The sequence below is a fragment of the Camelus ferus genome, chromosome 27 (assembly GCF_009834535.1).
Source record: "Camelus ferus isolate YT-003-E chromosome 27, BCGSAC_Cfer_1.0, whole genome shotgun sequence".
Lineage (NCBI taxonomy): Eukaryota > Metazoa > Chordata > Mammalia > Artiodactyla > Camelidae > Camelus > Camelus ferus.
Genome location: NC_045722.1, coordinates 7,714,486 through 7,739,744, shown reverse-complemented (window position 1 = coordinate 7,739,744; position 25,259 = coordinate 7,714,486). Strand labels below are relative to the sequence as shown.

Genomic DNA, 25,259 nt, shown 5'->3' with positions numbered 1-25,259 from the left:
GGAAAACCTCACCAAGGAGGTGGTCTAATGTACAAGCAATGAAAGGATGAGTAGGATCTTGAAGGATCAAGAGGGAGAGGCAGGGATAGAGTATCATGCATAAAAACAGAATGAGCAAAGGCAGAGATTTGGGAAAGCATGGTATATGTTCAGGGCCGGTGACTGGTTCTCTGTGGAAGGACTTAAGAGTAAAATAAAAGCAGGATGGCTGGAGGGACACATTTAGACCATGTTGAGAAGTGTCTCCAATGCCAGGGTAAGAAATCTTACTTCTGCAGGGTGAGCCAGTGGACCCTCTGACTGGCCTCTGAGAGGAAAATGAGGGGACAATTGGTGACTTCAGAGAGCCACGCTGAGTCTTCAGGAAAGTCAGAACTCCACTGGCAGATAGGGAAGTCAGAGAGAATGAGCAGACAATTCCAGGGGAAAAGTGAATAGATCTTTGCTGCCATTTAAAAAAACTCTACATGGAATATTCCTAGTTGAACAGTTTCATTCCTTATAACATTTGTTACAAAACTACACTCTTCCTTATCCCTTGGGATAAGCCTTCCACACACTTATCCCAGCAATATGTCAGAGGGACTCCTGAGAGGGCCCTTATCAGCTAGGTCTCTGGGCTGCAAACACAAGACCCTGGACGCTGGACACCACAGTTATATCCCTAACTTATCCAATAGAAAACTGGATTTCCTTCAAAGCTTTTAAAGCTCTTTAGAAAGGGTAAAACAAAAAAGCTCCGTTGTAGTAATGAAACTTGTCTGTATTTTGATCGTTGTAGTGGCTACACAAGTCCATACATGTGACAAAACTGCACAGAAATATACATACACATACATAAACGTCAGGCTGCTCTAACAGGTTTGGGGGGAACATTAAGGGTTTCAAGAGCAAGTTACTCCCCTAAGAAACCAGAGGAAGACTTGTTGAAGCAGATAACAAGGGTAGTTGGAGTGAAAAAAAGCACTTGGAACTCATTGGAAAAGGACATTATATTAAGAAAAAAAACAGGTACTATTATTTCAAAGTAATAGGTTACTTTATCTCAGGCTTGCAGTAATAGAATTTGTTCTAGATGGCACAAGGCTTATATTAGCCGAGCTACGAATCCTCCTAGGCATAGAAGAAGAGAGCAAGCAGAAGAAATATAATGTACCATGTAATTTTATTTTAGTTAAATGTACTGAACCAGAAAGTTTGCAGGACTTTCAAGTGCTTGTTTAACGTCTTGGTAAAACAAATGGTTTTACCCAGAGAAGTTTCCATTTTGCTAAAGCTCTTAAGGCTTAGGAATCATGCAGTGCTATAATTATTTAGAATAATGACTTGGAGAGTTCCTCTTCTAAAAAGTGAGACAAAGGGAAATAGCTGCAGAAGCACCCATGTATTTCTGTGTCTGAAGAAATTGTCCTTCACTGCTCTCACGAGGAAACCAGGCTTGCCCTTCTGGAGCGCACCTTCCCATGAACCTGTGCCGCAGGGTGGGCTGCCCGCCAGACTCACCCCAGTTTACCCCGATGCCTCATTTCTTTCCTTTTTTTTTTTTTTATTGTGATAAAATCATATAACATAAAATTTACCATCTTAACCATCTTTAAGTGTGTAAGTTCAGTAGTGTTAAGTATATGCACATTGTTGTGAAACAGGTCTCCAGAACCATTTCATCTTGCAAAACTGAAATTCTGTATCCATTAAACAGTCCCCCTTCCCCCCTCCCACCTGCCCCTGGTAACCACCATTCTACTCTCTGTTTCTATGAATTTGACTATTTTAGATACCTCAGATAAGTGGATCATACAGTATTTGCCTTTTTGTGACTGGCTTATTTATTGATTGTGTCACACAGATACACAAGGAATTGTCCTTAAAATTCTCAGAATCACTAAGCTTTGAGTCTAAAGAGATCTGAAAAATTGTGGCTTCCCCATCCATCTGTTTTACAGATGATAAAAGTCAGACAACCAGAGGTTGCCTAAGGTTAGTGAAAAATCATAGGAGATTCTGTCATTTCTTCTCAGTTTTATTGAACTTTTTTAGGTCCACCTGATTATTAACAACAGTGAAAGTATCTCAGACTCAGAGCCAAAATAAACATTTAGAAAATGCCATTTGCATGAAGCTGCTCTTGCTGCTGCTGCTCCTGTTTTCTGCAAAGCATTTTTGTATATCTGTAATAAAGACAGTTTAATTCTTTTTTTCTAGTAAGATTTACTTTGGTCAATATCTGCTAAGATAAGATTAGCTGAAATATAGTTTTGTTTTTCTATTTTAGCCTACAGTGGATGCTCTAAAGAAAGTCTTGGCAAACTTTCTGTAAAGGTCCAGATAGTAAATACTTGGGGCTTTTATGTGTCGTACAATATCTGTTACAACTATTCAACTCTGCTTTTTTAGTGTGAAAGCAGAGTGTGGCTGTGTTCCATCAAAACTTTTATTTACAGGAGTAGGCAGCAGGCCAGATTTGGCCTGTAGGCCATAGTTTTCCAACCCCTGCAATAAAGTGTTGGGACTTTCATTGTCACTTTTTTGGTCCTTATTAGCACCTAGCTTGCTCTCTTTCATACAGGAGATAGTTGTAGCTGTTTTTGGTGATGATGGTTATGATTATGCAAATAATGTAAATCAAATGATCATTTCCTACTGACTTACAACTTTAGAGTTATTTCCTATATACTTTGCTAGCCTTATGATATAATAAAAAATACTTAAGAAAATAACTAACATGTTTGAAGTACATCATCAAAAGAAAACTGGAAATTTTTCTTAATATTCATAAAAATGAATTTTATAAAGGAAAATAACCTTGTTCTGATTAGAAAGATAAGATATACTCAAGCAATACGGAAGGATGTAAAGAAGAAATACAAAATAAACCCAAATCCTCAAACCCCATGCTAACTACTGATAATAGTCATACGTAAATCTTTTGCTGGATCCATTTGCTTGGCTCCTCCAGATCCACCGTCTACCTTTTCCACTTGCTTGGTACTCTGGAAGGTCCCCCTGTGTGGACTACGTCAACAGGGTGCCCTTGCCCTGCTTTCTGGTTCTTTAGCCAATGGGAAGCACCAACAGAGACTCAGGAATGCAGGAGAGTGAGGTTGGGGGTGTTTATTTCCCTGCTCCCCTCCTCCCCATCCCCAGGGCCTCATCTACCAAGAGCCACTCTCCTGCCAGGCAGCCCTTCTGATCGCAGCTCTTTCGGTGCCTGTAAGCCTGTAACTCTGCCCTCCCCACCTGCACCTCTTGCACCTTTGGGGGCGGGGGCGGGGGCGGGGGTGGGGGCGGGGGAGGGTCAGTGCTCTTTAGCCCCTCTACTGCTGTGTCTCAGCCCTGCCTACTGTGGATCCTTCCGTTAGCGAACTGCTCTCACTCTGCCAGTTTGAGTGTACCTCACTGTGACCCTGAGCTGACTGATAAAATGTGTCCGGTTTAACTAATTCCCCCCAGCAAGGCAGGGGAGTAGAACATTCCTTGTCTACTTTACTTCTCCAGTTAAGAACCAAAGAGCTTCCACACTTTGGAAGAGCTCTTACATTTACTAACTGTATGACTTTGGGCAAATTATCTCTCTGAGCCTTGGTTTTCCCATTTGAAAAAAGGACATAATAATATTTACCTCATAGGGCTGTTGGGGAGATTAAATGAGGTCCTGTCTGTGCAGTACATTTAGTACAGTGTCTGGCACATGGCTTTTAAGTGCTGAAATGGATTGTAAAAGAGCGACTCCATTTTCCTTAGTTTGTAAACAGATTCTTTTCCAAGGATCCTTTGCAAAGGGAAGGGCTGTCTGATTCTACATGGGGGTTCCCAAATGGCCAGAATACGTTGTGACCAAGCATTGCAGAAAGAGTGAAGGTGCATTTACAATGTAATTTTAAAAAACAGCCATCTCTGTTAGGTGATTTAGTTGAATACTCTTTAAGAGCATTATGGATTTGCAGGGAAATACATTTTTTGAAAACCTAGTTTTTGTATATAATCAGAAGTTGAATATATTTTATGAGTACAATCACATAAATGGCTTTGTTTACTACCTTGTGTGCTCTGTACTGATTTACTATGAAGAGTGATGAAAAGTGATTCAAGGGAGTTGTGCTTCAATCTGTGCTTTCTGAGGCAACCATAATGAATATATGGTATTGATTTTTGAGAGTTCTACCATAAAATCTCCTTTGAATTATTGGTTCTGTATTTTATTTTAGGATTTCAGCTTCTTCGTGTTTGAGAAGCATGTTTAATTAGAAGTGCCTGTGTCTCGGTAATCAGCCACATGGCCTAAGGAGTATGCATGCAGCAATTGATTAAGTTGACATTTGGCATTAATAGCTTAGGACTCTCTACATCATAAAATGCTTACCCATTTTAGACTTTACGTGAAGGCAATCTTGACTGATGTTTCATAGCTAATAAGTGGTGGTGCTGGGTTTCAGACCCAGGCAGCCTATCTCAAAGCCTGCACACTCAGCTCCCTGCTCCACTGCCTCTAAGGTACTTGCCCTTGTCATGTTTCTCCCATCCCTTTGCCCAGTCCCACTGTCCCTTTCAGCAGTGGGAGCAGTATGTGCTGTTGAATCATTATCTACCTGGGCAGTAAGCCCTCGGCTTCATCTCTTATGAGCAGATTGTCTTTAAGGAGGAATTTGACCTCTTTGAGCACTGCGTATGTTTCTTCCTCTGTGAAATTTCAGGGGATAATAATCCTTCCCTTCCTGCCTCACCAGGTAGATGTACTGACCAGCTGATTTAATTCATCCTTCTGTCCTTGGGGGTGTAGAACAGTGCTTGTTGACACATTGTAGACACTTAACAAATATTAGCTTCTGTGCTTTCTTCTCTTCTAGAAGCTGGACTCTGGGTAAGAGATGTCGCATAGGATGGTCTGAACGGGTAGCTACTTGGATATAGTCAGGAAACTAAGATAAATATGGTCAAGAGTCGTCTCATTTAATCTCTTACCCTCATTCTTCCTTTCATAGTAAATAGAGCTGAACTCAACATCTCTGTGGGAAAAGACCAAAAGCTCTGCCCCCAGAGGTAGGGGAAAGGATCCCTCGTACTTGATGCACTGTAGGCTACGGACCGGCCACGGCAAACTGCGTGGGCAGGGAGGGAGGTAACCGAGGTTTGTTATGAATATCAGGAACAGACAAATTAATAAAAAGATTAGAAGGGCCTTTCAGGCATGGAGAATAGCATTGCAGGAGCAAAGGCAGGAAGTCATGGGGTGGGTCTGTGGGAAAATAGGATCCATCTGTTTAACTAGGATTGCCCCAGTGTAATGGGAGTTCATACTGGAGAGGTGATTGCGATGAGGGTGTAGTGGGTCCTGCACACCCAGCTAAGAGATTTGGATGTACTCTTTAAGAGACTGTTACTGATTACAGGTGTTTAGGGGGCTGAGGGGAGTCATGATGAAGGCTGCATTTCAGGATGGATTGGGACCAGCAGTGCCCAAAGGTGGGATGACTAGTTGTACCTCCAGGAGAAATGGCACATTCAGAATGACAAGTGGAATAGTGCAGAGGGGTGACTGGAGAAGGAGGCACTGAGTCATGAAGCTCCTGAGGAGGAGTTTGTGGAGACAGGGCCATAAAACCTGAGTTAGAAAGAAGTGGAAGGGATAAGAAATAGAAGTCTGTGAGCAATGCATGCTGACACCGGCGCCAGAAAGCCCGTATCACCCCTGGGCTCTAACGCTCCTTCTTCTCAGCCTTCTCCGCAGTGCTGGGGCGGGCGTAGTCTACAGGCCAGACTGATTATACTCTTCTGAAAAACCCAGCACCGGGAGTCTGAGTTCAGAGCATCCTAAGAGGTGTCTGTGGCCCAGCAGCCACCTCCTTGGCCACAGTTAAAAAGGATTTTTGTGAAGGTGAACTGAATTCTCAGTGCCTAGCATAGACTCCAGAATATATAAAAGCATTTGTAGAATTTGCTCTTTTCGTTTCCTTTCAGGGCCTAGTTCCTTTCCTTTTTTTTTGATTGATAAAGATTCTGCAGCTCAGCATCTGTCCCCATCTCCCCACTTAGATTATCCTTACCCTGGTAATTCCCTCATTGCTGAATCTAATGATACTTTCCTGCCCTTATCTTACTTGTCCTGTCTGCCAATTTTTGATGCTGTTTCCGCTCCCTTCTTCCTGAAACGCTTTCCTTACATTCTGTGACACGGGTCGGCCCACTGCAGCCCACGGGCCGAGTCTGGCCCACCGCCTGTCTTTGTGAGTAAAGCTTTATTGGCACAGAGCCACACCCAGTTTGTGTGTTGTCTGTGGCTGCTGTCCCGCCGCATGGCAGAGGTCATTTGTAACTGAGACCTCGTGACCTCTAAATACCTGAATTATTTACTTTCTGGCTCTTTGCGGGAAAAGTTTGCTAACCTTTATTTTATAACCTCACTCTCCCCTGGTTTTCCGTCAAACTCCAGAGCTGAGAGAACATGTAAGAGCCAGTTCTGAGGTAAGGCTGTGAAGGCTCTGATTAAAGATCCCTTGAAGCCCTGAAGAAGCTTTACCGCCTTTCGTGCTACCTAACATTTCTAAAGTAAGAAAAGAAAAGCTGTCAAAGCAAATATAATGTATAAGGTATAATCTGAGCACTGTGCTCAGGCGTTCACAGTCCTTACCTAATTTAATTTTCACGACCAGCCTTGTGAAGCGGGCATGGTTTTTAGCTCCGTTTTACTGAATGGGTATTAGGTTGCCCATGGCCAACAGTGAAGAAGCAGCCTCAGGGCCCGTGCCGCTAACCTCGCTGCTGGACTGCCTCCAGAGGGCACTGGTGTTTCGGAGCAGCACCAGGTGGGAAAGACAGAAGCTGTTGGTGAGTTTTCCAGAGGTTAGCCCTGCAGTTTGGGAGTGCATGTTCACATCACGAAGCCAGTGAAGCCTGGAGAAGCATACCCGCCACGCCACGACTGCAGAGCAGTCTTGCCATTCCCAGAGAACACTGCCTGAACACCGGGTTGCAGTCCTGATGCAGCTGGGTTCTTTGTGCTGGTCACACTCTGTGCTAGCGGGAGCCTGTGAAGCAAGTGTGCACAGGATTAAACAAAAGCAGGTCAGCTCTTCTTGCCTGTGGTACTAATGTCAGTGTCCTCTCTTAATGAGCCTTTGGTGATTTGAAAAACAGAGCCATGCTAGAGGCTTCTAAAGAACGTGTGCATGGACTAAGGGTTTTTTGCTGGTTCCCTCTACTGAGTTGTGTTCTTGCATTGTGTTAGGGTGGGTCTGAGGTCTACCTCTGAGTGGGGATGGTCCCCGTGGGATCATCATGTGCAAAGGGAACTTGCTGAGCCTGTATGCGATTTCCAAGCCCCGTGGCTCCTTCACCTTTGGGGAGAGGAAGCATCCAGCACAGTGTCATGAACGTGTGAAGAGCCCAGGTGTGTGTGCGTGGGGGAAGAGAGTATGCGTGCAGAGATGATGGAAAGGCATAGCAAGAGCTTCAAGGATGGCAACAAATGGATGACGTCAAGCAAGGAATTATACTACGTGTTTCAGGAAGACACTTGGATTCACCAAACTGCAGAAGACCAGGAAGAAAGGGGATTCTAAAGAACTGAAGCCAGAGGCAGCAGAGGACTCTAGGGTTGCAGGGAGCAGCAGTACCAATCCTGTGGGTAGGGGGGCCAACAGCAACACCCCAAATAGGATGTCTAGACCCCTGCCTGTGAAGGACTATTTCAGAGCCTTTCATCACCTGAGAATCCCAGAGCCGTTCTCTTTCTTGCTCAACAGTTGTGGAGCTCACTTTGAACAAGCAGCCGTACAAAGTAACACTTTGTTCATTTTCTAGTCCCATAACATGGTAACTCAAACTCATATGCCTTGGAGTTACTAAAGTAGGGGATGTCGTGCTAGGATTGATCCATTCTGTGGATAATACACTCGTCTTTCAGGGTTCCTTTGGCCGAGAATTCTATTAGAATTCAAGCATGGAGAATGACTTGGAAAAAATTATGGTCCTCAAGGAGATTTTCTCTCTGGTAGGGCAGACAGAGACATGTACAAATAGCTGTAGTGCAAGGTGGGCTTCAGTGAGAGTTATAATCATCAAGTGCAGAGAGGAGCAAGAACAGAGTGAGCAAGATTAATGCTAACTTGAGGGATTTGAGAACATTATTTTTGTTCCTTTCTGTTTCCTTCCTTTATTCTTTTCTGCCAACTGCCCACAGGTGGCTGCTCTGAAATTCTACCTTCTCTTTCTTGTGTATTGACTCTGGTGGAAACCCTGACTATTTTCCCAGCTTTCCTTTTGGTATCTTTGCCTTTTTTTTATTATGGTAAATGACATATAACATGACATCTACCCTCTTAACAAAATTTTAAGTATATGGTACAGTAGTGTTAACTATAAGCAGTGTTACACAGCAGATCTCTAGAACTTTTTCATCTTGCGGGACTGAATCTTGTGCACATTGAACAGCAACTCTCCATTTCCTCCTTCCCCCAACCCCTGGCAGCCACCACTCAAATTCCTGCTCCTATGAGTTTGGCTCTTTAGATACCTCCTGTAAGTGGACTCATGCAGTATTTGTCCTTCTGCCGCTGGCTTATTTTGCTCAACCTAATGTCCTCAAGGTTCTTCTGCATTGTAGTGTATGACTGATGTTCCTTCTTTTTTGTGGTTGAATAATATTTCATTGTGTGCACTGCATTTTGTTTATCCATTCATTTGTTGATGGACATTTAGGTTGTTAACACCTCTTGGCTATTGTGAATAATGCTGCTGTGAACGTGGCTGTACAAGTATCTCTTTGAGGCCTTGACTTCGATTCTTTTGGGTAAATATTCAGAAGCAGGATTGCTAGATCTTATGGTAGATCTATTTTTAATTTTTTTAAGGAGCCTTCATACTGTTTTCCATGGCAGCTATCCCTGTTTATATCCCCAGCAACCGTGCACAAAGGTTTCAGCTACTCCACATCCTCACTAACATTTATTATTTTACGTTTTTTTTCTTTTAAATAGTGGTCATTTTGACAGGTGTGAGGTGATAGCTCATTGAGGTGCTGAGTTGCATTTCTCTGATGATAATGATATTGAACATCTTTCCCTATATGCCTGTTGGTCACTTTTTGGTCTTCTTTGGAGAAATTTCTGTTCAAGTCTTTCATCCATTTTTAATTGAGTAATTAGTTTATTTGTCATTGGATTGTAGGGGTCTCTTTGCTTTTAACTCCCAAATCTCCATACCCTTACCTGACGAACTCCACATGTCTTCTGCTACTCCTCAGCCTGATCCTTCTGCCCTGTTACCTCCTCATCACTCTGCTCCTGACACCCTTCCCTTGGTATCTGAAATATACCCAGACCCAACTCTGACCCATCCTTAAAAACCTGGGTCAAGTCAGAGTTCCCCATGGACCCTTCCCTGACCACCCGTCATTTGGCTCTCTGCTGAGGTCTGTAGGACTCTTGTCTCTATTGCTTTTTAGGGCAGCTGGCAGACACTGCTGCCTTGCATTGGAATGGATGTTACAGTGTGTGTACATATTTTATGTTAACTAAACTCCATCTCCGGAAGGCCAGGGGCGTATCTGTGTATCCCCCAGAGGACTTTATGAAGCACCTTTGCTGCACTGTGAAGAGGCAAGAAGCCTAGGAAAAGTGTGTGTGTGTGTGTGTGTGTGTGTGTGTGTGTGTCCGTCCTAGGTATAGCACCAGAGCAGAACTTTAAGCCTGAGAGTGCTCTGGCAGCAGTAAGAGGACTTGGAGGAAACAGCAAAGTAAGATTAAGCCACCATCATTCCCAAGAGAGAGAGATGAGCAGGGCAAGGACAGAGGAAAGATGAAGGTCTATGGCCAGGACCTTTTGGCAAGTTGGGGTTGGAATAGACAAGCAGGTTCCCACGAGAAGGTCATGACTGTAATCTGAGATGTGCTCTGCTAGATTTTGGCAGGCAGGGGTTGACAGGTGTATTCTGGGAGCTGGAGAGAAGCTGAGTTCACCTCATGGTACTGCAGGTAGTCAGAACAGCTGTTGATAGCGGGGCGCCAGCCTAGCTGGCAGTCTGAATGTCTCTCTCTGAACACCTTGTTCCAGAGAATTCATGGCTTCCAACCCTGGTATGTCCTTGCCAGCAATGCTGCACGAGTAGTTAGTCCATGTTAAGCTGTAGATCACCCAGAAGCCCCCAGGACAGCCCTTAGGAGTCCAAGGCTCAGTACAGAAGGCTACAGGGCAGCCCACTGGTTTGGATATGTGATGTGGCTCTTGAGGAGTGCAGGTGTGTCATGCTGCTTGCCAGGGGCTGGGGACCATTCCCTGGGCCTCAGAAACTCCCTGGAGATCCTCGTGACCTTTATTGCCTTCACATCTTTCACTGTAGTCAGGTTTTTATCGCTCCTGTGAGCCTGCCTTCCACCTTGAGCCCAAGCAGCCTGCTCTATCCTGATGATGCTGTGGCCAGTTCTGATCCCTGTGCTCCCTGGGAGAGTTCCAGCCAGAGGATCAATTATGGGGCCTGATCTTGTGGCTTTGGAATGCCCCTGAATAGGTCTGAGCTTGCTGTCGTGTGAATCCAGGGAAGCTTGACAACCTGGCCTTCCCTCCCCAGTAAGAGGGGAAATGAAGAGAGTAAGCTGAGTCCTCTTAACAGCTGGTCCTCTTCCTGCTCACTGACTCAGAATAGCTCCGTCCTTTCTGGCTTCTTTCTGACCCTATCCCACCCCTCCATGTGTCATTATCCTGGGACACTGAATCCCAAACTTGACATGTGTGTAGGATCATCTGTATACTTAAAAAAAGAAAGAAACAAAAGGAATTCTTAGGCCCTACCCGGAGATGCTCTGTGAACCGGGGCTGGGCGTCTGGCATCTTTGTGCATATATGCATTAAAGAACTGTGGGAAGGATGGATAATGGACTTAACTAGTTGCTGGGTAATTTTTCTTTCTTCGTTTGGCTCTATGCTTTTAGGATTTTCTAGAGTGATCATGTATTTCTTTAGAAATCAGAGGAAAAATAGATGCCATTAAAAAACAAAAGCCAGATCTGCAAGTGATCGGGCTCTTTCAGAAACCACTAACCCTGGTGAATTTGTTCCTCTTCTCCACAGGGGGACTTGATCTCATCTTCATGCCGGGTCTTGGGTTTGACAACCATGGCAACCGTTTGGGGCGGGGCAAGGGCTACTACGACACCTACCTGAAGCGCTGTCTGCAGTCCCAGGATGGGAAGCCCTACACCCTGGCCTTGGCTTTCAGAGAACAGATTTGTCCCCAGGTCCCAGTGGATGAAAATGACGTGAAAGTAGATGAAGTCCTTTACGAAGACTCCTCAGCACCTTAAGTCCTGATGACGGCAGCCAAATAATCAATGTTTTGCACCAGAGAAAAGCAGAATACATGTATTTTCTCTTGTGAGAAATGAGTGGAAATTGCACACGAATGTGAATACAGGCCGTGTTGTTCTTGATGTAATTATAAGATACCTACTGTGAAACAATTTTTAAAAGTCAACAGCAGTGTGAGTAATAGAACATTGATTAAAATGGGGGCTATCACCATATGATTTTCAGCTTGATTTCCTGTATTAATGTCACAGGTTGCTCTTCCTGCTTTGCAGTTTACGTTAAATATTCATGAGGAACTGTGCTCCAACTCAGAGTGTGAGAGGAAAGTAAACTCGCTGGGAGGGGACACTTTCACTAAGCCGTCATGGGCCCGGTCAGTCTGGCAGGCACATGGAGACTCAGCAGTTATTAAACATTCGTTGGTGTTTGCTTTGTGTACAGAGTTCCCCAAGAATATTAAACTGTTTCATCGTGGCTTCATTTACTCAACCTGGAACTTTATGTCTGACACTTTGTAGTTTTTGATGGTTAATGGGCTAAAACCTTTTATGATTTAAATATTTTAATTCAGCTGATTTCTTCCCATCTCTGCTGTTCTGTGTGCCAGCCACGTATGAGTTTAAGATCTGATATCCTGTAATTTAGAAATTATTTCTGTTTATCGGTGGTGTCTGCTTTGGAAATGAAATTTGGGCTGAAAGCTGGCAGATGGCATCACAGCTAGGGAACGGTAATTTTGTGAGGGGAAGATCTGGTTACAGTTGGAGACCCAGGAGTCCGCCTGGATGCTGCTCTCTCACCCGCACCCCACACCCTGCCTGTCACCAGGTCCCGTTGATTCTGCTTCCGAAATGCCTCGCACATCTGTTCTCTCCTCTCCTCGTCCTGTTGTTCCTTTTGTCCAGCCTCTCAGCATTTCTAAGCTAAACTGGGCAAGAGCCTCATCCCTGGCTTCGCTTGCCTTCAGCCTGGTCCTAGTTCGATTTATTTCTCAAACTGCAGTCAAAGTGATCTTAAAAAACATGAACCTGATCACGAGGTACCCCTGATTGGAGTCTTTCAGTGTCTGTGCAGCGCCTGCTGGGGGACTACCACAGGCCTTCTGCTGGGGTACTGAGCCCCTTAAGCAAGGTCTCCTACCTGTCTTTTTCTAGCCTCTGCTCTCCCCATGTTCTCCCACTGTACCATGTACGCAGACATTCCTCTGGCTCCCTGGGCCCTACGGGCTGCTTCTGCCCTTCGTGCCTTGTAAGTGTGCTTTTTCTCTGGCTGTAGTGCCCTTTCCTCTTTTATTCACCTGGAAAACTGTTTATCCTCCAAGACTCAGCTCCGGTGTCACCTCTTCTGTGAAGTCTTCCTCTGTTCCCAGGCAGAGTTAGTGTTCCTTCACTTGTTTATAGATGGCCCTGGCCATCGTCCTCCGTATCACGTCGTCCTACACGTCGATTACTAGTTGTCGTGTCTACCCCTTCATCAGACTGTGAGCTCCAGAGAGCAGGGGTAATCTTTATATTCTCACACTCGCTCGACACCTAGACCTATAGTGGGTGTTTGAGAACTTTTTTGAATGAGTTAGTTGAATACATTCATATATGTTTCATTTGAAACATGGATACATATTCTTTGGATAATAGCATATGATTTGATGTTTTATGCACAAAAGTAAAAACACTTAAAAAAAGTAGATGGGGCTAAAATTGAACTTTCACGGTATAGTATATACATTGAGCGATGGGAGGGAAACAATATCTGCAAGCTGTAAAATCACATTACTGTACTGGTTAGAAATCATAAGGGTCACTTCATTCTTAATAAAGTTAGCGTGAATGTTAATGAAGCTGACATGACTGTTGGTCTGAAATGGTTAAACAAAATTCCTGAACTGCTGCAGGTTGGAAACTTTAGCACTGAGAACTCAGTCTCTGTTGTTATTCTATGAAAGGAGAGCATTTAAAAACCACTTCCTAGCTCCTCAGGTGCAGACAGAACATAGAATCAGCTGGCCAGAAGACCCACGGTGCTGAGACTCAGGAAAGTCAGAAGGCTGCAGGGTCTCTCACCGGGAAAGAGGACCGTTCCCTAGTGTCTAGCAATGGGCAGTGGTCACTGTGCAGAGGGTATGGGAAAGGGGAGAGAACCCTGACAATGCAGGTGATGATGACATTGTAACGGATCAGGGCACAGTTAGAGGCTGAGGACAAGGCCTTGAACCAAGAAGGAGAGCCAGCATGAACCCGGAATGATGAAGGTCTCAGGCCAGGGGACAGTCTAGGCAGAAGAGAAATAGCAACTTGATCTGAGCAAAACAATTGTTAGTATTGAGTAATGGAAATATATGTAAGTCTGTGATTGCTGCCTGTTCTATAGAACTGTGCTTAATTTAACCAGAAAGTAACCTGTATTGCCTTAGCTTATCTAACTGGTACCAGTAAGAACAGTACACTAATCACAGAGTCCTACTAAGTAAGAGACTGGTAAAGATGTCTAGGCATGGCTGGCTTGATACAGCAGCTTATTCGTTCCTGGCCTCAGATTTTTTTTTTCTTTTTCTTTTAGAGATCATTGAAATTCTCCCCAAAGGCAGATTTTCTGGCTTACACCACTACCTACCACCATCCTTAGTGCAAAATAAATAGCCAATAAATTCTTGATGAAGGAATAAACCAGTGTGCTTGTTGCCTGTCTGTGGTGCATTTGCCGGTTTTTATGTTGTCTGCTATTTGCTGCTGAGACTCTGTCCTTTCAGCGTTGTCCCAGGGTTGGATTATTCTGGAACACATTTCCTATTACTGCAGTTGCATTGCCCTCCACGACCAGCCCGTATGTGTGTGTCACATCATCTGTGCTCTTGGGCCTTGTTAGTGCTTTTCTTTTTTGCATCTTTGTGGTCACCTTTCCTCCTGATGCTCTTAGGCCTCCTGCTCTTTAAGGGAGATCTCTAATCCCTGCGAGCCCCTGCCCCCAAAATGTGTTTATTTATATGCTTAAAAATTAGTGGCAAACTTCTTTTTAAAAATAATATCCTATGCACATTAGGAAACATACACATAAAAGAAAAAGATGAGATTAGTGAAACATACATTATGTATAATTTATAATATAAGGTACCTAATTTTGGAAAAGGAGAGCAACATGATGGAAACTTTTTGGAAATTTACTGTTTTTTAAAACCTTATTTTAAGTCTTTTTGGATAATTCAGAAGTCTGGTTCTAATTTCAGTTTATTTCAGTATTTGGTTTCAAGGGCTTTTATAGCTGAAAAAGAGACCCTTCAGCAATAAGCAGATCCTTGTGGAAGCAGTACTGTACTTACTGAAATTTTCAGTGCTATCTATCAGTTTTGCAAAGTTTTTTTTTTAAATTGAAATCAGATTGGTAAATATCCGTTTTATTGATGTGGATCATTCTTGCATATTAATCAGAAGATGCTACTACGCATTTGTTATTAGCAAATGGGTTCAAAACTTATTGAAATTCCTTGAAAGATTTTAAACCTAGTTAGAAAAATTCTGCTTCCAAGTTTTTCAGTTGTTTACACATGACAGTGTTTATAGGTGCCATGCATAGTTTCGGGCAACATAATCATATAATGATGAAAATATTTCCAAATAAATATCTTCAGTACGCCTTCTCTGTATCATGTCTCTTTTTAAAAGGTGTTTCCCTTCTGTCTCATTGATGAAACATGACTTTCACCCTAAAGATTCAAATTAGATGTATTTGGGTGGGGGCAGGTATTTGCTTAGGAAGCAATTTACTGGTGGCCATTTATAATCATAGAAAAACCGGAAAGTTTGGAACACTTTGTGTACAAAAATATGTGCAAAATTCATCTAAAAGCTTAACAATTTTTTTTACAAAGTATTTTACTTTGAGACAATCAGAGAAATTTAGGTGAATCAAAATAACTTTCATTGATACTTCCTATCACATCACAGAGTATTATAAATGTTCTATATCTTAAAGGTCTTAAATTGATAAAATCAAGTGCTACCTTCACCATGTGGTGCGTTTCTGGTCTGTAAATTATGTATGGGTTGCTGAATCTGTTAATGTGGAATCCATCCACCTCCCTCCTTTAAAAAAAAACCCTCCAATGTAGCCATTTCATCAGGGGTGAAACTTAAATAGTTTGTCCAAAAAACACTGATTTAAAAAAAGTCAATTAATTTTGACACATAGGATCTCTACCTTAATATCTTTACTGTCTCTACTGAATATCTTTATTCTTGTAACAATACTGTCAGCTGGGACATGTTGGAAATATCTCTCCTCTTACCCGACTTCCCACCCTGAAAAATGTATTCCTGTACTTACTTCTTTAGACCGTCAGCAGTGCTTTCTGCATGGTATCCAATAGCACTTCTTGACAAAAAAAAAGATGTGCCCAGATTTTGTCCCCTCTAAATCGTTTGGTGAATACTTCATCCAGTTTCCATGGCAGAAAGGGCAAGTGTTTTTTGCAGGATATGCTACTTCTTGTTTTTTGGTTTTAAGGAAGAAAACTTAAAAGACATCAACCCTTGTGATTACATTTAGTGAACATTGTTAAAAATACATTAGAGTTAGTAATTCACAATATTAACTGTCACTGAAAATATTGTGGAGGGTTTGTCTTCATCTTTTGGATCTGTATCTTCTGCTAACCAGGATGGCTTCACACCTGTCATTGTGGATATGAAGAGTGAGGGTCATCATTACTATGATGAGCATAGATCCCTGCTACAAAATAGCTTTGCAATAATTTCAAATTTGGGGGCTTGCTTTTTGTCAGATCTTACTGTTTTTTTCCCCCTTGTCACATGGCAATGAATAGCTTTTACGAGGAGCAGAAGTGTCAGCTACTGTTGCTCGCTTGTGCTTGTACTATTAGAATTATCTTTGTGTTGCTATTTCTTAGCAAGAATCTTTTTAAGCCACTTAACCATTTTAAGATGGTTGGTTTAGTAAAAAACTACATAGTATAATAGATAAATCCATGTGCCTGGGAATATGGAAAAAAAAAAACCCACAGTACACTGAAAAACAAAAAATCTCAGTACGCTGAAAGGAACCAAACACCTCCTCCCACAGTATCCAACAACACTCCCCCCCCCAGCACTGCTTGTGTGCTAGCCGGATACCGGGCCTCTGGATGTGCTGACCGAGTGCGGGGCTTACGTCAATCTACATCTGAAGTTTTAGCAAAACCTAATTCCTTGTCTTTTAAAGATAAAAAGTAAATATACATAGAGATTCTAATCTCTTCTTCCCAGACCCCAGCGGATCACCTTGCCTGTTGCCAGGGGCGTGTCACCCTGTTTGGGAGGCCACTGCTCTAAGGACTTGTACTCCTAGCTGGATGAGATGAGGGCTTGGTTCACTGGTCCCTCCACTGAAAGACTCTGCCTGAGCTGCAGGGGCATTTACTTCATCGGCCCCTCCTCTCCTTGGCTTTTGCTGACCATGTGTATGTGTCTGGCCTCTCATGACCCCTTCATCTTTCTGGTCCCCTGTGTCCCAGTACCAGTCTCCTTGTCGTCCGAGTGCTCTGTTGCGGCTGCTACCTTGCCCACGATGTTTGTGTAGTAGAAGGAATCATTTCTTTCTGTTATTCCTTTAAAAACAGAGTGCCTTAAAGAACCCTGTCACCCAGGAAACAGAAGATCCCTCTCTTTTAGGCCCTTTTCCTTTCAGACTTCCCCTGGCTGACCCGTGCCTGCCTTTTGGGGGCATCAAAGGATTTCTGGGACTAGATGAAATACGAGAAGCACTCTTTTAAGTCCCTCACGGCCCCTCTTTGCATTTCATCCCTCTGCCCACCACCAGGTGCAGCTGGTTTTCATTTTGATAGTTGTGACAACAGGCCACGTGAAAACTAATGAACAAGACACCTGAAGGGAAGTCCACTGTGTTTCACTGTTTTGATTAGATGGTTCCTGTGAATCTTACTTACACTCTTAGTCCTAAAATGGTATGTTTAAAAAGTGTACTTTCAGAGCAAACAATTGTTTCAGTGGTGAGTCAGCTCCCAAAGAGTTCACTATTAGAAATAGTCAACATTTGGCTTATCAGTGAGAAATGATCTCTTCAGGGTTGAAATGCAAAAAGTATTTGTTATTTGCTCTCAAGGAAAGACATAAAGAGCACTGTATTATTCTGAAGATCTGGGCTGAGATACTTGTGGACATTGATGCTGGAGAATAGATCCTGTAAGTCCTAAATATTTGCTGTCCCTCAGATCTAACAAAAAGATAAGGTAGCAAATGCTGCTCCCTGTAATTATACTTAATGTGCCACCCAGTGGACAGTGGAGATACATGTGTGGCCAACCATCCCCTCCACTCCACCCTCATGCTTCCGTGCATTATCGTCATGAAACATAACTACTAATGTCATTTGCCTGCTTAACAGCTTTTGATGGTTCTCTATTGCCCGAAGAGTAAGGTGCAAAACCTCAGCTTGCATATAGGACCCTTTCTAATTTACTACAACCTCTCTTCATAGCTCTCTCCCCTTGTTCTCTCTCAACACATACACACACACCCTCTTATTTATTCTAGCCAACAATGCTAGTCACATCAAAATCCAATATTCTCAGCAAGAACTAAAGTATTATACAGATGGATATTGGAATTAGTCTATAACAAGAAAGCTGTGTTAACAGACAGCAGGTGGTTCAGGAATGGGAACTCTCAACGAGGCACCAAAATGTTCTTGACGATGAACACCCACCTTTACTGACATACCGATTGCTGGGGGATCTTGTTAGATGGCAGATTCTGATGCAGTGGGACCAGTGGGACCCAAAATTCTGCATTTCTAACAAACTTCCAGGTGACGCTACTTCTATTGCTGGTGTGCTGTGCATCCTGGCACACTTGGAGTAGCGAGGTGTGCTGTCTACTATGGTAGCCCTAGTCGCATGTAGCTATTTACATTTCAATTTATTAAAACTGAATGAAATTTAAAATTCACTTCCTTCGTCATGCTAGCCACACTTTAAGTGCCTAATGTATTGAATAGCACAGAGATAAAACAATGCCATCATTGCAGAAAGTTCTACTGGGCAGCACTGTTTTCTAGAGCACGAGTTTTCATGCTGTTTTCTACAGGTCACCTGCTAAGTCAGAATCTCTGGAGATGGTAACCGGAAATTTGCATTTTAAACAAGCAGCCCAGTAGGTTCTTAATGCGTACTAAAGTTACAGGAACACGTCGACGGATTTAAACTGATGTTTAGAGATAAGTGCAATGTGGGAATAGGTGAATATCAGAGACAGACATGGGGCCGCTCAGCTTAAATTGGACTGCCCTCCTTGCCAGCCATGAAAAGTATATCCAGTTGTCTACAGGCGCACTAGGTCTCACCTGGTGGAGCTGACCTCTGACATCAAAGCTACAGAGGGTGGGAGAGTTATAAACCCTCAAGCCAGCAGCATTCTACAGGTGTGCAGCGAGTCCCAGATGTGTTCGCTGATCCCACATGCCTTCTGGTCCACCAGGTGCTAACATCTGGTGAGGACCAGAGGTTGCACTCAATTTCAGGGGTGATTCTCAAGCTGGGCAAGTACAATCAGGAAATGGTTCTCTTCTTTTTCTTTAGGTCTTTTGGCTCTCCCTTTCCTGTGCAGGAACGTATTTTGGGCAAATCCTATAGTTTTTTTCAGGTTTCAAAAAGTTCAGTCCAATCTTATATCAAAATTTCACTTTCTCACTCAACTCTCTGCTTGTTTCTTTCTTCCCTGCCTCCTTTGTCTCCCAGCTCAAAAGTGGAGAGAGGTGTTGGTGTGGTATTTCACTTCCTTTGCTCCACATCCTTTCTTCTGGCTCAGAAAGTTCTGACCATTGAGGAAAAGGACAAAGCTAACCTGAGTGGGTGCCGGTGTAACCTGGCCATCAGTGCCTTCTGTGTGTCCAGTGCTCAGACACTGGCTGGCCTTCATAGAGGTGCTCTGTGAGAACCTCTGCCGGGGACCGCATGCGCGGTAGCACTCTCCAGCTGGCCTCCGACAGCCTCTGCCCGGCTGCTGCCTCTAGAGTCAGAGGAGGGGAAGGAAATGACACAGCGTTCTCTATACCTACAAAGTCCCTTATTTCAAAGAGTCTTCTTAATCTCTTGTCTTTTCTAATACAAACCAGAGATGGATGACAGTGATGGCAAGTTGAAGAATCATGCTGGCTGTTTTCTACCTGCTGGTAAATCCCACATGGGCATGTGTGTTGCACACCTCCTGTATGGCAAATTTCCTGTTACATCCCTTCAGGCTACTTTTTCCTGCAGCCGTTGCTACAGCAAGCTGGCTGCGTACAGGTGAGGACAGCATCTCTCCTCACCTGCAGGGCTTCCCATCTTGGAATGTCGTGTCTGAATGAGACCCTTGCAGAAAAACCCTCTCAGTCATCCTGGCGCGTGTGCATACCTGGATGTGCGAGGGAGTCTGCACCCTAAGGGGCAGTGATGACCAGTGCAGGTCAGGAGCCTGTGGATACATTCTCTCCACCTCCAACTTGTGGGCAGACTATTCTGCATTGCTCCTGAGAGGATCACCAGACTAGTAGCATTGAACTTTTGTGTCCTTTTCTCTGTTTCTGTCTTCTGAGTGCCCCACTCCTGCTTCTCGGACCACTTCCCAAAATACACTTCTGTATACAGTTCCTTGTCCCAGGGTGTGCTTTTCAGGGGACCTGGGCTAAAACAACGTGTCCATCTCTTTAGAATGCATGGATACCTGTTGCCCATTGTCCCTGCCTTGGAGACTGCAAGAGCTCCAGACAAAAGGAAAAGTCCCAAGTATCAACCTTTTACACATGGTAATTGTAAATGGAACGCTGACAGGCGCAGACTGGCAGCCAAAGTGGAACCCCGCGGTGGTTAGCAGTCTGCACGGCGTTCCTGTTGATGTAAGCTCACGTTCTTGTTCTCGGTTTTGAATGAGGGTGGTGTACGGTGGGCAGATAAACCTTGATTTGGTTGGAGAGAGCTTTCCAAAGGCAGGAGGTAAATTGGAATCTATTGTAATCTGAGGTTACTTTGTGTCTTAATAGATCAGCTATGGTTCTTTACTTCAAGCAGAGACAGAACTTAAGTAAGAAAAAAAGATGTTGGAAGGAGTGGTAGTGCTGTGATCACTGCCTGATCCCCCTTTAGGACTCAAGTGTGCTTTCCTCCAGCTGCCAGGATATTGGCTCCTGGCGGCTCAGAGCTGAGGCCCTCCACCGGAATTGCCCTTGGTTAACAGTCCTCTTTCCCAAGGTTAGAGTCCCTTCTTGGTGGAAGCCTGTACCCAGAGCCTGGACACTGTGGAGGTACAAAGGCCTGGCCCCCTGGCTTCGGGGCTGGCCACCACACAAGGGCCATCCCCACTGCAGCACCCGTGGGCCTGGCTGAGGCTGGTGTGCAGTGCACAACTGCGTTTCAGTTCCAATTCTCTCCCTGCCCAGTTCTGTTTCTTTCCTTCCATCAAACCCATCGTTCCTGAGAGCAGTCCTCAATCAACTTCCTGCACACCAATCTCCAACTCATTCTGTTTTCTGGGAAACTCAATACTGGGGAGTTCACAGAATTGAAGGAAGAACTAAACACAGGAAGGACAGAAAACAGGGCAGCCCTGTGGAGCTTGCTGGCAGAAACTTATAAACCTCTCTTCTCAGTATTCAGATTCCTGGGAGGGAATAAATGATGAGCTCGTTAGGGTCAGGAAGAAGGGTCTGTGATTGCAGCCCTATCAGAACTTCTTGGAATAGTGGACAAGAAAGAAAAACAGTAGGTGTCTTCTGGCCCATGGTATCTGAAGTTTTCTTGGAGGAAAAAGTTGACTAAGTTGGCTGAGGACTGGAGCTCTAAGCAGAGGACGCCATAGCTCACATGTTGCCCAAGCATGGTGTCAAGGCCCTGGGGCAAGTGGAAATAAAACCCTAGAAGGTTTCCTCAAGGCCCATCAGGGGGTGTCGCCCGAATGGGAGGCTGTTTTGCTGACTGGTTCTTGCTCGATGGGTTGCTTCGTGTAGGAGGCCCAGTGTCCCTCAGGCAGACCGAGAATCACCAGCAGTTCTGCCAGATTTGGTGGAAGGACTCTACCTCTGGGGGATGTGTGTGTAGCAGGCTTTTAAGGAGGAGTGCTTTCTATGTACCAAAACCCACCAAACATTACTTTCTTCCTCCTCTTGAGTTCAGAGCCACCTAAGAGACAGATTCAGGGCTCCGACAGCGGGTCAAATATCAGCCTGGTTAAAATGGCTGGAGGATGTGGCTTAGATGTTGGGCTTCCCAGTGCGTGACTCCTGACACATTCATCCCCTAGCCAGTCAGGAGTACAACTGGCTGGACACCTGCAGGCCTTCCTGCAGGGGCAAGAGCTTGGCTTGTGGCAGAGAGCACTTTTTCTATGGGGGAGACAGATCCAAAACAAAGAAACCAGAGAGGGTGGAGTCCATCATGCTCAGATCTTTCTGTAAATCTCAGCAATCAGTTGGGGGAGGAGGGGAGAGAAGACAGGAGTGTTACTCTGGCTGAAGTCTTCCACCAGAGATCGTGAAGCCAGGGAAATTGAAGTATAGAACAGCTACTTTCCATACATTTACAAATGTTAACATATTCAGGCTTTTACCACTCAATGAGGTATGACTGTGCCCATTTCACAGAAGAGGAAACTGAGACCAAGATCATATTCTAAGTAAGTGGTAGCTCAGGATTAGAACCAAGTCTTCTCTGATTTTAGCCCATGTTCTTTTCACCACCCTGTGCCTCCACCTTCATGTAGAATGCTGGAGAAAGGAAGTACTCCTGGCTCTCTTCCTGAACACTCACAGTGAGCTCTCCTGGGTCCTGGGGCCACCAGCTCAGTTTGGGCTTGGTTGCTTGAGTTCCCTCAAGTACTTGAGTCCACAAACTCTGGTATGTGGCAGATTTAAAGAGACAGTCACGTGGCATAAGATGTGAAGGCTGGGGAGAGGGTTCCCTTCCTGTGGAGCTGGGCTTTGTCTCCCCTTCAGGACCTATGCCTGGTTGCCAGGCCAGCTGTCATCACAAGGCCAAAGAGGTGGTTCTAGTGGTCTCACTGGGCCTCCCACTGGGGACCCCTGGGCCAGGTGAGGGCAGCTGCGTTAGCTTAGCCCCTCCAGGCGAGTCTGTAGAAATCAGTTCCTGAAATCAGCTTTTTCCAGGATGAGGCCAGTTGGGGTTTCTCCATCAGCTCAAGAATGCCCTTTACGTTTACTTCTGTCTGGTCACAAAGCCCCAGCACTCAACCAGTCCTCAGCTGGCAACTTCCCCCAGATCTGGGTTTTCTCTTGATTTCCTTATAAGCCTGCCATCCACCAAGTGCTTATGCTTCTTGCTCTTTGGTCTCTCTGCAGATGGTCCCACCGTTACACGTCCCCATCCCCTCCCCTTCTCGTTCTCTCCTCTCTCCTCTCCCTTCCCTCTCTTCCTTCTGCCCTCTCTCTCTCCCCTTCCTTCTCTTTCCCTTTCCTTCTTTCGCTCCAACTCTGTCTCACGTCTCAATTCCTCTCCCTTCCCCTCTCTTCTTCCCCTACCCCCTTGCTTTGAACCCTAGGGGGATAGGGCTGTCTACAGAGGAAGGGTCTTTGTCACATGATTATGAGATCCCCCAATGCTGTCTAGTAGAAAGCAGTACAATGGGACTGTTCTGCTAGGGGCTAAGGGGCCATGAAGGATTCCTGAATATTGTGGAAAATCACCAGAAGGTGCAGGGTTTGGGGCAGCTGCTGCAGGGGTGAATGTGGGTATCAGCCCACCCAGAGTGAGAGAGAAGGTGGCAGAAGGAGAAGGGAAGGGTTCCATACCTCATTTTATCTTCTTGACAGTTTTGCCCAGAATGAGTCCTGCCAGTATTATTATCCCCTGTAAATGCATTCATTTCTACCATTGAAGCCATCAGTTTTTTATTAAAGCTTAGATAAAGTTTTTAAAAAATCCCATTAACATCAGCCAGCAGAAGGGAAATTTCAGAGAATGAGATGATCAGATTTCCAAGTTTATTGAAAAACCTATAGATAACTGCATGGCTGCTCAAGCCATTTTAAAAAAACAAATGCAGCTAGGTGAGCCATTTAATAATGTGGGAATTGTTGGCTGTGCGGATAGTGGACAGAGAGGATGAGCTCACCCCAGGCAGGCACTGGCTGTCGCAGAAGTGAACACTGCGGCACGGTGCGGGCCAGCAGCACAGGGTCACACTGCAGACTGAGCCTTACAGCTTCTTAGGAAGCCGCCACTGTGCTGCCAGCTGCCCTGCAGGCAAAGGGCCCAGGTCTGTCCAAGTGCGGTAGAACCCAGACCCATCCCCTCCCATGTCAGCCACATCCTGGAGCTTGCTTCTGGAGTAGTGATGGGTCTTCAAAAGCATTTAATCCTGATCACAATCCTGAGATAGGTATTACTGCCTCTGTATTCCAGGTGAAGAAATCGATGAGCACGGGAGGGAGGGAACGTACATGTAGAGCCACAGACTGGAGCGGCAGAGCTAGGGTGGTAGCCTAGGTTTTCCAAGTCCTGGTCACGTGCACCTTGTGCTCTATCAGGCTACCTCACCACCAAAACAACCTAGAGGGGAGACTTTAAAGGAGCTGTCTTTTGGCCTCTGGGGTAAATGCATGAGAACTGGTAAGTGGATGGTGCAGAGGAGTTAAGTAGAGGCCATGGAACATAGGAGTTACAAGTACAGACTTTAAAATCAAGCTCTGTGGGTTCAAGTCCTGGCTCTCCCACTTAGGAGCTGTGTGGCCTTATATAAGGTACTTAACTTCTCTGTGCCTCTTTATCAAATAGGGAATGAAAATAATGTCTACCTTATTATTTTCATGGTAAAGGTTAAGAGAGATAATGGATAAAGTGTTGAATACAGTCCTGGCACACAGTAAGTTAGGTAAATGGTATATAGAGCCTTGAGCCCACTTTTAGGATCAGAGGAGGTCTGTGAAAGTGCCTCGGGCAGTGCCTGTCTCAGGAATTTCCACTCCCTCCCTGCCATCTTTCCTCTGGTTACGAATCCTTACAGACCCCCTTGCAGTGGACTAGGATCCTATAGGCACCAAGCCAGAAGAGCCATGCCTCAGAATTGCCACCTGACTGTACAGTGCACTCACTGTGACCCTGCCACCCACTCACAGTGTGACCCGTAGCTGGCCTGGGCCTCAGTTTCCTCAGCTGTCACATAAAGGTGTAAAGACATAGCTAGGTTTGAAGGGGTGTCGTTTGTGAACTTCTACATTAGAGTCAATTCAATGGCTTGCTGAAAATGCTGATTCACAGACCTTTCCCCAAGTTGACCATATCAGAGTCTCCAGTAGTGCGGCTCTAGAACCTACATTTGTAAAAAGCACTCCCCACTCCATGTCCTGGACCAACTCTCAGAGATTCTGATATAATTGGTCATTAATAAATAGTGAAAGTAAATAATAAAATGCATTAGTAAATTAAAATTTAATTTTTAACTCTGCTTGTTTTATAGTTTTTTCTGTTTGTTTTTGGTTTTTAGCAGTTTTACTAGTTGTGCCTATATGTGATTTTCCTTGTAGTTATTCTGTTTGGGATTTATAACACTTCTTGAGTCTATGGTTTGATGTCTTTGGTCAGTCATTATCTCTGTCAAAATTACTTCTGTTCCATTTGCTCTTTTCTCTCCAAGACTCCAGTTACATGTGTGTTGGACCTATTTGCCATGTCCCTTTTGTCTTATATACTTGCCCCTCCCTCCCTGCCCAGTATTTTCTATTTTTTTTTGCTCTCCATCCTTTCAATCTGGATATTCTCTATTGACTTGTCTGTGACATTTCTAATCCTTTGTTCAGCTGCGCCTAACTTACTGTTAAACTCATCTATTGATTTCTTAGTTTTAGTTATTATCTTTTTCAGTTCTAGAATTTTTATTTGATTTTAAAAAATACTCTTTAGTTCTTTGCTAATATTCTCCATCTTGTCCTTCATTTTCTGGGATTCATAGTTATTTTGAAATTCT

The 25,259-nt window shown here is 44.4% G+C and overlaps 1 protein-coding gene across 4 annotated transcripts in view; it reads left to right on the top strand.

Annotated features, from left to right (window-relative positions):
* MTHFS (methenyltetrahydrofolate synthetase) overlaps positions 1-14,928 on the top strand; it is a 48,112-nt gene extending 33,184 nt beyond the window's left edge. For 3 of the 4 annotated variants that reach the window (XM_032468918.1, XM_032468917.1, XM_014563399.2), the window contains exon 3: positions 11,062-14,928. In XM_032468918.1, coding sequence (XP_032324809.1) covers positions 11,062-11,294 — 233 coding nt within the window. In that variant the 3' untranslated portion in view covers positions 11,295-14,928. The remainder of the gene's footprint in view (positions 1-11,061) is intronic. The other variant, XM_006189635.3, reaches the window with a different exon arrangement.
* The last annotated feature ends 10,331 nt before the right edge of the window (positions 14,929-25,259 follow it).